This window comes from Emys orbicularis, chromosome 2 (genome assembly GCF_028017835.1).
Source record: "Emys orbicularis isolate rEmyOrb1 chromosome 2, rEmyOrb1.hap1, whole genome shotgun sequence".
NCBI lineage: Eukaryota > Metazoa > Chordata > Testudines > Emydidae > Emys > Emys orbicularis.
The window spans coordinates 196367803-196382840 of record NC_088684.1 but is presented as its reverse complement, the minus strand read 5'-3'; the positions used below and the strand labels follow the sequence as shown (position 1 = coordinate 196382840).

Here is a 15038-nt window from a genome sequence, read left to right as displayed (position 1 = left end):
AATGATGGGGTCTAAATTAGCTGCTGCCACTCAGGAAAGAGATCTTGGAGTCATTGTGGATAATTCTCTTCAAACGTCCAGTCAATGTGCACTGGCAGTCAAAACAGCTAATGTTGGGAATCGTCAGGTAAGGGATAGATAATAAGACACAAAATATCATATTACCTCTATATAAATCCATGATACACCCACATCTTGAATACTGATTGCAGATATGGTTGCCCCATCTCAAAAAAGATATTTGGAATTGGAAAAGGTACAGAAAAGGACAACAAAAATTATTAGGGGTATGGAACAGTTTCCATATGAGGGGAGATTAATAAGACTGGGACTTTTCAGCTTGGAAAAGAGACAATTAAGGGTGGATATGTTAGAGGTCTACAGAATCATGACTGGTATGGAGAAAGTAAATAAAGAAGTGTTGTTTACTCTTTCTCATAACACAAGAACTAGGGGTCGCCAAATGAAATTAATAGGCAGCAGATTTAAAACAAACAAAAGGAAGTATTTTGTCACACAATGCACAGTCAACCTGTGCAACTCTTTGCCAGAGGATGTTGTAAAGGCCAAAATTATAAAAGGGTTTAAAAAGAATTAGATAAATTCATGGAGGATAGGTCCATCAATTGCTATTAGCCAGGATGGGCAGGGATGGTGTCCCTAGCCTCTGTTCGCCAGAAGCTGGGAAAGGGGGACGAGATGGATCACTTGATGATTACCTGTTCTGTTCATTCCCTCTGAAGTACTTGGCATAGGCCATTGTTGGAAGACCGTTGGTCTGACCCAGTATGGCTATTCTTATGTTCTCTCTCACCAACAGAATTTGGTCCAGTAAAAGAGATTACCTCATCCACCTTGAGTTTAAATAACAAAATCACATATTTCAAATAAAAATATAGGATACAGAGAAATTAAACATACCATATAAGGAAAGGCAAAAAGTATGTGAAAATACATGGAGAAACTAGGTAAGTGACAGATACAAGAAACTGTCACAAATGGCAGGAACTTTACTTACACAAAATTGACAAGTGTGTGTGAAGAAGCATAAGTGGCCCAGTGCTAAACAAGTGTAGGCAAAGTAGAAAAAAAAAAAAATGTCCATGTGGTAGTTTGCAGAAAAGTCCAAGATGGTTCCAGTACGGAGGTAATATTGAACTTTGTCCTGAAAGGAATGGACAGTCAATGATCTTATTTATAAATGGAGAGGATATGGTCACATTTCTTTGACCTGGATTCAGGAGAGCTGGGAAATGAGAGGCCAAAGAGAATGGAGTTGCAATGGTCAAGACAAGAGGAGAAGAAGACATGGATGCAGATTTTATCACAGTGGAACCCAGGTAGTGGTGTACATAGGGAGTGTTGTGGAGGTGTTTTTAGCATATTAGCAGATATAGGAGATATGAAGGAACCATAAGGTCCAGGGTAATATAAGTCTATATCAAAAAGAAATTGAATCATGGAGTTGTGTGAGGATGCTCCTCTGGCCAACAGAAGAAAGCTGATTTTAAAATCTGGCAAGTTTGTATACAACCAGATGATAAAACAGAGACATCCAAAATCCATTTGTGCATTCAATTCAAGTGCAAATAGAGCATAAATGGGTCTTGCATGTATATACTCTATTGCAGGGGTCAGCAACCTTTCAGAAGTGGTTCATTGATTCACTCAAATTTATGGTTTTGTGTGCCAGTAATTTTAACATTTTAACATTTTTAGAAGGTCTCTTTCTAGAAGTCTATAATATATAACTAAACTATTGTTGTATGTAGAGTAAATAAGGTTTTTAAAATGTTTTAGAAGCTTCATTTAAAATTAAATTAAAATGCAGAGCCCCCCCGACTGGTGGCCAGGACCTGGGAAGTGTGAGTGCCACTGAAAATCAGCTCACGTGCTGCCTTCGGCACGGGTGCCATAGGTTGCCTATCCCTGCTCTATTGTGTGTGCAAAATTACACAAGGTGATTTCCATGCACAGATATACATATGATCAAATACTTATGAAAATTTTACTCTATACACTTTATAGCACTTTTTTCCAACAGCGTAAGTGTCTAGCTCTGGGTTCTAAGCAGTCAGGCCTGGGGGTTCGACCGGCCATAGAGTCAGGACAAGGGTGAGGACAGCACTGAAACTGGAATCTGGGGACAGGCTGGACAGAACTGAGGTTAGAGTTTACAGACCAGCCAAAAATCAAGATCGTAGCTGGAGTCTGGCTGCGGACCAAAGGTTAAAGCTGGGGTGGAGTCAGTCTGTTACCTGGGGTTCTTTCAACCCAAAGCTCTTGGTAACTTTTACTCTGTGCGAAGTGGTGTCAGGAAATAAATTGGGAGACACGGCTGTCCAACTGATAGATGGCTGGCACAAACAGGACAACACAAGAGTGCTTTCACTTAATGCTAAACTTTACTTAGTCTCAAGCACTTACGTCCGCAACAGGTTAGTAAAACACCCACAACCCTCGATAATTACTGAAGCTGAGTGTGGCTCTCGAGTGGCACAGTGGCAGCCGGTGGGGAACACAAGATGCATCCAGAGGGAGAGTCCAGTCCCGAAGTGTCCCACTACCTCAAACTTTCCCCCCTTATTTATAATACAATGACATGTCTCTTAAAGAAAACTTGTTAAGCAAGCAGTTTCAATGGTCAAGCAAGAGGTTTCCTTCTGATTATTGATTAACCAGGTGTGGGTTTTCCCCAGAGTTTGCAGCCTTGAGGTCCCTAAAATGCATGTATCAGCAATTTCAACACAATTCTTATCAGGAAGGACACGGGGTCAAGCTGCCCTTTCTGTGGCACACAAAACCCCCTCCCCTGGTTAAGCTAAATCTGCTGCATGGCCACTTTACGGCCTGCTGACTTGGCTGCTTTTAGCAATAAGCAATAGTGGTTTCAGGCACTTTACTGGTTTGCCAAAATCTCCCCATACAAGTCAGGGGTCAGCAGGGGATGCAGGGCTGGAGAAAGGTTGCAGGAGGGTACAGACAAGGCTGAAGTGGCCTGGAGCAGGGACAGGATAGAGTAGGGCTACCATATGTCCGGATTTCCCCGGACATGTCTGGCTTTTCGGTCTATAAATAGCCGTCCGGGGGGGATTTTTAAAAATCTAAAAATGTCCGGGATTTCCCCCCGGTCAGCTATTTATAGATAGAAAAGCGGCCGCCAAGCGCCGCTGGGCACCCAAATTCCCTTCCCGGCTCCCCCCATCCCCTGCAGCCTTACCACGCTGTCCGGCGCTGCAGCTGTCTTCCCCCTCCTCCCCTCCCCTGAACGCTCCGCCCCCCTGCTCCTCCCCCTCCCCTGCTTCCCGCGAATCAGATCTTCGCGGGAAGTCTGAAAAGAAGCAGGGGCAAGCGGGAGGCAGAAGCAGGTAAGCTGGGGTGGGGGGTCGCGAGGAGGAGAGCTCCGGGGAGGCGCGGCCCTGGCCGAGGGGCTCCCTCCGGCCCGGGCCGAGCGGCGCCCGGCGGCCCCAGCGGCTCCGGCCGAGCTCGGGCCCCAGCACCCCCAGCCCGGACCCGGCCCGGCTCGGGCCCCAGCAGCGCCGGCCCGGCTCGGGCCCCAGCACCCCCGGCCCGGCTCGGGCCCCAGCAGCGCCGGCCGAGCACCTCCGGCCCGGCCCCAAGCCCCGCAACCCCGGCCGGAGCGCAGCCCGATTCCTGGGCTCTTTAAAGCCGGCCCTGGTCAGGGGACAGGGAGGGGTGGTTGGATGGGTCGGGAGTTTGGGGGGGGCTGTCAGGGGGGCAAGGGTGTGGAGAGGGGTTGGGACAGTCAGGGACAGGGATCGGGGGGGTTAGATGGGTCTGAGGGGGGCTGTCAGGGGGCAGGGGTGTGGAGAGGGTTTGGGACAGTCAGGGACAGGGAGCAGGGGGGGTTAGATGGGTCTGGGGTTCTGGGGGGGCTGTCAGGGGGCAGGGGTGTGGAGAGGGGTCGAGGCAGGCAGGTAGCAGAGGGGGTTGGATGGGTCAGGAGTTCTGGGGGTCCTGTCGGGGGCGGGGAGCAGTTGGATAGGGCATGGGAGTCCCCGGGGGTCTGTCTGGGGGCGGGGGTGTGAATATGGGGTGGGGGTGTGGATAAGGGTCGGGGCAGTCAGGGGACAGGTAGGGTCGTAGGGCGTTCTCAGGAGGGGGCAGTCAGGGGACAAGAAGCAGGGCGACTTAGATAAGCGGTGGGGTCCTAGGGGGCAGTTAGTGGCAGGGGTCCCAGGAGAGGGCAGTCAGGGGACAAGGAGCGGGGGGGGGTTGGGGGTTCTGAGGGGGGCAATCAGGGGGTGGGAAGTGGGAGGGAGTGGATGGGGGTGGGGTAGGGTCGGGGCTAGAGCGGGGCTCCTCCCCCCCCCCGTGTCCTCTTTTTTGCTTGTGGAAATATGGTAACCCTAGGATAGAGGGCAGGTTGGAAGTCTAGGGATTTTGTAGCACTGCAGGAGGCAGCAGGAGGGATCCTGGTTAACTTGCAGCTTTAGCAGGGTCAGTGAAATATGTGTGCCTGGGAGTCATTTGACCTGGGCCCTGCAGCATACCTGAGGGCGAAGTCACTGCAGGCTCTGCTTACAGGCTGAGTCAGTGCAGCTGAGTTGCTGCTGCGTGCCTGAGTGAAGAGTCACTGCAGGCTCTGTTGGAGCGGCGAGTTATGGCACTATTGAGAATCTCACCCGCTCACATCTAAAGGCCCCTGTCTGCAGCCTAAGAGGAGGAGCTACTGGACCCAGGTCTCAAGTAAATGTGGAGGACAACTAATGAAAAAACAGGTACAGGAGTGAGGGTCAAAAGCAGGGATCCAGTGGAGGACACCGAACATAGAACCCCAGACAGTTCCCACTGCTCCTCAAGGGGAGCCAGTAGGCACAGCCCTGGTCTGGCTGTGGATTTGCCTCACAGTAAGTACTTATCTTGGTGTCCTCACCAAATGATATTGAAGTTATTACATTCTGCCCACTTAAAATTCCCTATAGTTCGAATCAATTTCCACCCTGAACTATGTCAAATTAGTATTTAGTAAAGTAAAAATGTTGATTTTAAAAAAATATTCCAGAGGAAGTTGAGTTAAGCTAGCTCTCTTACAAGACACAAAAAATTAACAATAGGGAGTTGTGGTTTATTGGATACATTTGACTTAAAACTTTTAATCAATTATATAAATAAATAAATAAAATAAAAAAGTGTGCTCAGGTCGATGGTGTCAATAAATATCTATATTGATTTTCATATTTACATGAATTATATTTGTTAACTTACCAATACAAGCTTAGCATTGCTATTTCTACTGCTATAAAAGTAAGTTATATAGTAGTAAAATGCAAAATTGGATATTGGCATTATTATTGAGATTTCATGTAAATATCTGTCCAAATTAATGTAGAATTTTTTTTTTTTTGTCAGTGGGAAATTGTTTTAAAGCAAATCTATTTTCAAATAGAATTAAGGAAGGAAATACATCCAAAGTGACACATGAAATGGTTTTGGAGAAGAAAGTAATTTACCAAATATATTGCAAGATATGAATTTAGGGTTTCAGTGTTTATGAAACCACAAAGTGGTTATGAAAATAAAATTTGAATATAGCTGACAAGGTTTAAAAACACAGAAAATTACATTCAGAATTAAGGCCTTGCCTAGATGTACAGAAGTGTGGGTCAGACTTATGTCAATAGAACTACTTTTAAAGTGTCATCAAAACACCAGCCATGCATAGATTCATAGAAAATTGAAAATTTCCAAATAATTGGAAATTTGCTGTTACTATCGCAGAACCCTACAGGATACTGTACCCTAATATTAAAATGTATTAAAATGTTTTAGCTGTTCATTCAAAAGATGATTTCTTTAAGCATGTTTTTTATTAGTCTCTTGAAATTCTGTAACAGATTTAAGTGACACATCTCATTCACGGTAGTATAATAGAGAAGGTAGGCAGATCGTATAGTACATTTTCCTAAAAAGCTTTTACTCTGTGTGTATAAACAATAACAATTTTGAAGAAGGAGGTGAATTGCACTATGGCCAAGTGTGTAATGTGTTTTTGTCAAAAATATTTTTCTCTTGGATACATATGCAACATCCCTGTAAAATCGAAGTGATGCATGCACATAATAGTGTGGGAGAGAAGGAAAATTCCCAAATTAATAATTCCAAAATTATTTGTCAGATAGACCACTATATATTAAGGTGTGCTATGGGTATTAACAAAGAGGCTAGTGTTAGCTATTACAGGGATGCTGTGAATTTCAAAATTATCCTGGTGATAACTATAGTTTAATTTGTACTATGTTTCCAGAAAATATTTCGATTTGTTGGTTGGTAGGAGGTCTATTAATCTTTCCTTAATGTAAAAATGCAGAAGTGTAGTTCATAAATATTATTTGGACAAATTCAGCATGAAAGGAAAATTCCTTTAACCCTTGATCAGAAAGCACAGAGTCTGTCCTGAGACTGGCTGAAAAGAAATTTAATAAAGGGGAAAAATGGTTCTTTGAAATGAGATTTCAAAGCATACTCCAAGAAGAGACAAGTAATAGTTTCAAAAAGCGAAAGTATTATGATAATTCCTATTTAAATGAATCTTTGATAGAAAAGACTGGTCAAATTCAAATCTTTGAAATTGCATTTTGTGGCTGTTTCAAATAATAAATGTACGTTCTGATATAATTTCCCCTATTTTTCATTCATTTCCATTCCACCTTTTCTTTTTCATTTCCTTAGCTCTCTTACAATAATTTAGCTGGAGTGGGAGAGCAGGTGGGGTAAAGGTGAATTACGCTTGCCACAAGTGAATTTAAAGCCTGTTAAAGCTTTTATTCTGAAGTTCACAGCACCTGGTTTGTTTTAATAATGCAGAGTTAGTAACTTCCATCTCAGCCAGCAGGCAAGCTGCCTCCGTCTTATCCCATGGTGGGCAGGACAAAGATTAATAGAATCTCACTGCTATTCTTTTCTAACTTTCAGTGACTTGTGGGTCTTGATTCTATGGGGCACGGCATCACCTGCACAACAGAAAGATCCATGTCTTGTGATGTTATTCTGATTCTGGTACTAGTCATTCATGGCTTTTAAAAACTTAATTTATGATGAGTGAATATATCCCACCATTGTCTTCCTTTTCTACTGTTTGTTTGAAAAGAGGCCACAGCAAGGCTGTGATACATCATCTTTTGTGTGGTTGGCACAGTTTGTCATGAATTCTGTTAATCTACCTAAAACAACAAGGATTAATTATGAGTGTAGGGCAAACTGGTATTGATATGATGTATTACTTGACAGCTCAAAATTTGGCCATTCATAAATCTTGTTGTTTATTTGTTTTTGTTTTTCTCTTTGTCTCTTGTCCTGCCAGGTGCGTGCCCAATCACTGTGAACATGGTGGCAAATGCTCCCAAACGTGGGACAGCTTCAAATGTACTTGTGATGGAACTGGATACAGTGGCGCCACCTGTCACAACTGTAAGTGACACTGTGATTTGCTTCAACGCTGTAATATAATATAGAAGGCATGCACAATACTGATGTCTTTTGGTTGAGATGTAAAAGTCCAAGTCAGAGCCATTTGTGCTTATTAAAGAGCCCAGAGAACTTTTTTGTGAGAGAAGGAATGCTGATACTTGCGGCTGGCCCACATTCCATTTTGACTACTTAAAATTCCATCCTGGGTGGTCAAATGGATACATGAATTCTTCAATCATTGTCCTAAACTCTTGCCTAGTGTTGCTGAGAACTCTTAAATGGTAGCAGTATTTGGTCACTAAAGGCTGGTCTGCACTGAAAACTTACATCGGCATAGCTACGTCCACGCCCCTGAGAGACGTAGCTAGGCCACCCTATCCCGCAGCATAGGCAGCGCTAGGTTGACAGAAGAATTCCTTCATCTATTTAGCTACTGCCTCTTGGGGAGGTGGATTACCTACAGGGACAAGAGAACTCCTCCTGTCACTATAGTGCGTGTCTACACTGAAGTGCGACAGTAGTGCTGCTGCTATAACGTTTTAAGTGTAGATATAACCTGATACTGAAACAGACGCATGTGCAAACGGACTCTTTGGCCATTCTGAAAGTCAAACTATTACCTCTGTTGTAGTAAGTACTGCAGGCAGCACTATTAGTGCCCACTGCTTACAAGCCATATTGATTATAGCCATAGTACAGCTGCTTCCTCTACTGATATACTGGGAGTGCGGAGAGAGAGGAAAAGAGATGTCCTTGTACCTTCTACAGCATCAGACTTACATGTGCAGGGCAAGCCATTGTGTGTGTGTGTTCTTGTCTTTCTAGCAAAAGGGCCTTTTCATTTTGAAAAGTGTTTTCTAAAATATGGTAGATATGATAAAGAAGACTTGTCCATTTACTGTCTTTCTCCATTGACATGCCTACAATAACACCCTCTTACTATTATGAGAGAACAGTTACCTTAGATTCACTACCAAAGCTACAACCAAGATGCTTGCAAAGAGGTGAAAAATCCAATTACCAGTTTAATTCAGATTTGCAATTTTTTGTTTACACTTCAATTTCACATTCTAGAATTATGCAAAATATTTAATGAGAAATTTGACAATCTCAGTCTGTGATTTCTGCCTTTTGTTGGATTTTACAAAATTCATGTAATCTCATGAAAAACTGACCTTTCACAGGTTTTCCATTTCCACTTAAACTGCTATTTTTGAGCAAAATCTCATTGTCATACTGAACATATTTATAACACACACCATTTTAAAAGTATTTAAAAATGCATTATTGTTTAATTATAGAGAGATTTGAAATTATCCAAAAAGCAGTTTTGAGAGACGAGCATTTCCATTGCTCATTTGCTGCTGTTTGTGTTCATACTTGGGATTTATAAAGGCCTTCTTTTGACTCACCAATGGTATTCCTGAAAACAAATGTTTGTGATAGTTTCCAACCTCATTTAGTTTCATTTTCCCAGTTCTGATCGTGGTAAATAGTGTAACAAGTTAGATTTTTAAAATCTTTAATTTGTTGGACAAACTGGATTCCTTAAAACCTGCTTTCTCTTCTTAGCTTGCTGAGCTAATGGTATATACAGAGGGTTAGTCACCTCTTCTTCATTTACTGTGGCTGTGGCTTTCGGTTCAGTGTGTGGGTGCTGGGTAGTGTTGGTGGCCTGTGAGATATAGGAGAGCAAACTAGATGATCTAGTGGACCCCTCTGGCCTTAAACTCTGACTCCATGTATCTACAGCAGATCCCCCCCCTCAAAAAATTGTATTTATATTATAATGAGATCAGTTATTGAGTAATAATTTGCTCCAGAAATCTGGTAATTTAATGCCTGTGACTGGAAAGAAAACATAAATCAAGTGCAGATGGATCTAAAGCAAAATCCCAATTCTGAAAACCCACTGTTTGCGGTCTTCTGTGGATCCAAATGTTTACAGATCAGCCTCACTTTCAATGGTTTGCACAATGAGAAGGCAATCTTCTCCTCTCATGTCCACACCAAACATCTCCGCTCCAATATTATGCTCTCCCTGCATGTGTGAGCTCCCACTTACATCAATGGGAACAAAATATTTGATGTGCTGACCTGAGATGAGCACTTATTCTTATAACATTCCCTCCCACTCCCGAGCTATAAATGCCATATTCTTTATGGAAAGTTTCTACTAGGTTTTGCAATCTGGACACCGTTATTACTGGCTTTTAAAAAGTATCTTACCTGGATGCTTCTCTCCATGCTTTATAAACAAATTCCAGAAACTTAAACAGGATGAAGTGAAAGCTTTTCATTAAGGTGATATTCTCCCAATCAAGTATGGGTTGTGGAATGGGATGCACAGAGTTGTCATCCATATTCCAGACCAGGGAATAAAGTGGCTGCTGCAAAAGTGGTGAGGAGCCAACGTGCACCATACCATGTGGTGAGTGATGGATTTGGTCCTACTAAGTGCCAGTATAGTGTAGGCCTGGCTTGACATGAGTAATTAGACATGGGTGAAGCCTCATTTCTTGAGAGACTGGTTTAGGGTGGTATTGGATCTGCAGGCTGGAAACAGAATGTCTGTACTAGCTAAGATAAGAGGGAACACCCACGGAACCATTTCCAATTGGCAAGATAACAATGGATAAGATATTTTGGGAACATAAAGATAAGGTAAAGAGTAAATCATACTTGGACAGTGTGTGGATACAGCATGCTGTACAGGGATTGGTTTCTACACAGTAACCAAGCCAATCCCAAAATGTGTAGTGCAATGTAATGTGGAAATGTATATAAAGGAAGATCTTTGCTGTATAACTTTGGATGGTACACTTGTGTCTGATCAACTCAAGTGTAGTTTGATTGTATGCCAATAAAGAAATCTCAGTGACTAGTTCGGCATCGAGCTGGATGGATAATGGCTTGGAGGCTAGTGAATGGATAAGGTCTCAGAAGCCACCCCAACATACTTCTGAGTGAATCAAGTCTCAGAGGCTATCGTCTTTTACATAGTTATTTCACAAAAAAACTGTCAGCCAAGGAAAGTTTATCTGTTGACTAGAAGGGGGCCAGAATTTCTCCTCATGCATTTCAGGCTATACAAGCAATAAGCAAGAGAGAAAAAGATTTCAATAAAAAAAATTATAATTTCATTTTTTTGTAAATAATAATAATTCTTAGTTATTAGAAATGCCATTTAACTTCCTTCCTTCCTTTTTGAACATGTAGCTATTGGGTTTAAAATTCTTCTTTGAGACCATTAAATATAAGAAGGGACTCATCTTCAGAGCGAATTGTGCCACTGTTGGACTGTAATATATCCAAAGAAATCAGATGGGTAAAAACTGATTATTAAAGAAAAATATGGCCATGTGTAAGGGACCATTCCTATGGTTCGTTCACAGGCCAAATTCCCGTTGATGTGATTGAGAGTTTGTGTTCATAAAGACTGCAGGATTGGGACTGGGAAGGAAATATTGAATTTCATAGTTAAATAGTATTTTGGTGAAACAAAGAAAAAATAATTTGGCATATGTATTTGTTGAGCCCTTTAAGTCTGAATTTTCATAGTTTTTTTTTTCTGGATTATCACCACCACTTTGAAAATCATTTCTTTTTGTGCATGTGAATGGGCGGTTAAGATATTCAGTTCCTCTGGATAAATGCAAGGAGGGATGTTTAGTTAATTAAGCATGTTCTCACTGACCAGTGAGTCTTTGAAAATAAGAATAAACTACTTTTCCTCCTTGAGTGCCAACGAGAGAGAATAAGGAACAGAGGTAGGGAGTCACTTCCCTGAAATCACATTCATTAAAAAAGAAAAAAATAATAATCCCAGTAGCTGTGTACATTTCTCTTAATAGCATTTTCATCTGACTTCTGCAGATAAAATAATGCAATAAGGAAAGGAAAAGATTCTACTCGACTGCTATGTCAAAAGGGGGATTTAAAGTACAGTGTCTGTCTTTCAGGTACAAGCAGGATGAAAGCACATTGGATTATAGCAGGACAGGTCATCTAGAGGCACAGCACAGGAACCTTTGCCTTTGCAACACAACTAAAGTTTCAGGCTAATCCCTTTTTTCATATATTGCTTTAGAAAGACGGCAAGGTTTTTTTTTTTTTAAGGATCTAATTTCAGTTTTACAGCGAGTGTTGCAATACTTTTAAAATTACTCTTTTCTCTTTAGAGAAAAAGTTTCTTTGAAAGGTGAGCTTCAATTTATGTAATGAAAGCATCAGCTTAGTAGAGGTGATCACGGAATAGTCTCCATGTTGTGGACCCAGGTGTATGGCATGTCAGAATTTCAGCAACCTTCTGTAATGAAACTCAAAATCAGAGGAAACTCATGTTTTATTACAAGCCGGCAATTTGCCAGGTTTGCCACCATTGGTATTCATGACCCTCCTAGTAGTCTTAGGTCTGTGTTGTTGAGCAAACCTAGACTGTTTTTGGTTTGAGGTGGGAAGTCAGCACTATTCTGTAGTTTTGACCTGAAACCAGGCAATGCTCTGGAGCTTTGTCTGAATTTCATTTTGGATTTTTAGGTTCATTTGTAGCGGAAACTCAAAGCCAAACTCAAGGGATAAACTCTTTAAACTCAAACAGAGTAAACATTTGCATGAAACCCCTGTGAATCCAAATGACTTTGTTTCACACAGCTCTAGTCATAATGCATTTATTAAATGACAATGCACACCACAATAAGTATATAGAGGAGGAGAAAATACACATTCCTTAGAATGAAGAAGTAGTAGTATTTTTTTTTAAAACCAGAAAAAAAGATACTTTACAGGAAGAAATTTCACCTGGAAACAAATCTGATGTTACGATAATGGCTGATTGTCTCAGATTAGGAGTAGCAGTTCAGCACATTTACTTTTTCAGCACATTTTACTGTGTTGAAATGACTAAATAGTTTTGGATAAGTTTGTTTTTCAGTATAGGACAGACCTTGTAAAAGTAGTATTGTGGTGTTCAATATTTTGTCTCCACTCAGTAATTTCCATAGCAAATGAGTTCAGTTTACAAAGGAAATGTTTATTCTAATTGCTGCCAATTCAACCAAAGACCTGAGAGTCACCTCTCTTCTTGCATTTCAACATCTGCCAAATTCTGCCCTCAGTTACAGATGTGCAACCCTGTTTTCCTGAGAGGTTTTATGCAGGAGTGATGGGTTATAAATTTTGCTAATGATCCATAAAAAGGAATATAATCCAGCTCACTCTCTCTTAACTGTGTTGGCTCTACAGAACCAACAGAAGAAGTAAAAACATAAATACTTTTGACAGTATAGGAATAGTGAAAGTGAATGCACACAAGGTTCAGGTTGATTGAATAAATCATGCCATTTTTACTTTATCAGAGTAGAACAGCACTTGAAGTTTTAAATTTTTCCAAACCCAATATTGTAACATTTAGTGGTTTTCTTTCATTAGCGTGATACAATGGATTAACGGAGGCTGGACTGTAACCCTGACCGCTGAATTCCTTGGTTTTGTCTCCTTAAGGCATGCAATCAATGAGTATTTTACCCTACATTTTGGAATGTGAATAAAAGTTAATGGGGGAGTGGGGAAAGCACTCTTAAAATGTTGAGTCCATTTAGTACCACTAGGAGCCTAATGGGGTTTGATGTTTTTTGTTTGTTTGTTTGTTTCCTCCCCTTGCTCCACCCCTTCTCCCTAAATTGAAATATTCTGATTACTTTAATAAAGGATTTAACAGCATCTAGAAGCAAACTTAAGATAACAAAATTTGAATCAGACCTTCTGTGTCACTTCATGTTGTTATTTGTATGGGCAATGGCATAATTTTTATACTTGATTAAGTTGATTGCCAACTTCAGTCATCAGGAAAACAAATTTAATCTTCACAGACTATAATTTTCATGCTGGGACTATTTAAACTCCAGCAGGCTCTCTATTGATTAGTTCACAACAACTGTGTTTCCTTGGTTTTTGTAATGAGAGAATTCATTGAGACTATTGAAATCCTGAGCTTTTTGCGTCTTCTAATTAAAACAAGAGAGACATGATATTACCTGTTCACATCATGAAATGGTTATGTTTTCTTACACAGATAGCAGCCATGTTCTTTTGGTCTAAATGAATTTTATTTTAGATAGGAATCACAGTGTGATTTGCCTCTTCTGTAAAGGCTGCAGCATCACTCAGAACAAAATGGCTACTGTCTTTGCACACAGGCAGGCTTGTTAGAAATTTTAAAGTGTGGCACAGAGAAAGTAAAGGCCTCACAGTTTCATAAACATAAGGATGGTTTGTTTGGACAGGAGAAATATTTTTTTAAACCAAGTCACAAAACTATTTCCTTCAGACAGTATCATAAAAGGAAAAGTGAAGTTTGAATGAAGACCAAGAAAAACTTTCAGAATTGCGTATTTAAAAAGAGATGAGTAATAGAGCAAGCTACTTTACCAATTCAACATAATCTGAGTTGAAATAGACATAGCCAGACAGTCCAGCAGTAATAAGGATATTTCTTGTGTATCAGGGTGCAGGAATATGGAGATATAAGTGCCTTAATCATACTTAAGGCAATTGGGATACACGCAAACAGGGGTAACAGCATTTAAGATAATTGTCATCAGGTAGTCAGACTGCTGACTACTATATACTAAGAAAACAAAGAAAATAATCTCTTTCAGAGTTACAGCCTCCATGCAATAGGAAAGTGTTGCAGTTTATTTTCCTAATAATGTGCAAAAAATCCTCCCCCACAAACATCATTGCAGCAACATTCTCCTGGCTAGATTTAGTAAAACTTTAAATAAATCAATCAATCTGAGTATTAAAGTGCTTTAATCGGTTTCTTGGAAATTAACTCTCAACTCACTGTGGAATAGGCAGAATAGTTTGGTGGTTAGTATTTGCATGAGCTTTAAACTAGAGCAGTCTCATCTGTGCTCAGAATGGGGTTAGTGTTTGATGTCAATAGGGGTTTTACATCAATGGGAACTGTTTCGTCTCCAAGAAGACTCACTGAGAACTAGGAAGGCCTGATTTTCCCCTCCCTCTTCACTATTAGGAAGAGGGGTTGCTTGCATATCCTGCCCCACGGGAAACTCTTTTATAAAGAGGTGGGGAAGGAAATAACCTATGCTGTTTGACTTCCCAAAAGAAGCTACTGAGGTGGGAGGTGAGCAATCACTTAGCACCATCTGAAGTGCCTGGAAGAAGGCAGAATGGGACACTTGACTGCAGGAGGAAGGCTTGGTAAAAGGCCAAGCCACCAAATGCCAACTGAGATATTTAAGGCATAGACTGACTCCTATTTTACTGGGAGGAAGGAGTGACTGAGAGATTAGAAATGACTCCGGCTGTGGCAGGGAGGGGCCCTGGGGCAAGGTTGATGACTGTGCAGCATTCCTGTTGGAGTTTAAAGTTGTTCTGAGCCAGGGCCGGCACTTCCATTTAGGCGACCTAGGCGGTCGCCTAGGGCACCAGGATGGGGGGGGGCGGCAATTCGGCGGCGGGGGGTCCTTCTGCGCTCCGGGTCTTCGGCGGCAATTCTGCGGCGGGTCCTTCACTCGCTCCGGGACCCACCGCCGAAGTGCCCCAAAGACCAGGAGCGCGGAAGGACCCCCCCGCCGCAG

The 15038-nt window shown here is 41.5% G+C and overlaps 1 protein-coding gene across 1 annotated transcript in view; it reads left to right on the top strand.

Annotated features, from left to right (window-relative positions):
- Positions 1-15038, top strand: part of CNTNAP2 (contactin associated protein 2) — a 1144465-nt gene that overhangs the window by 598349 nt on the left and 531078 nt on the right. Inside the window, exon 11 of the mRNA XM_065398395.1 lies at positions 7325-7431. Coding sequence (XP_065254467.1) covers positions 7325-7431 — 107 coding nt within the window. The remainder of the gene's footprint in view (positions 1-7324; positions 7432-15038) is intronic.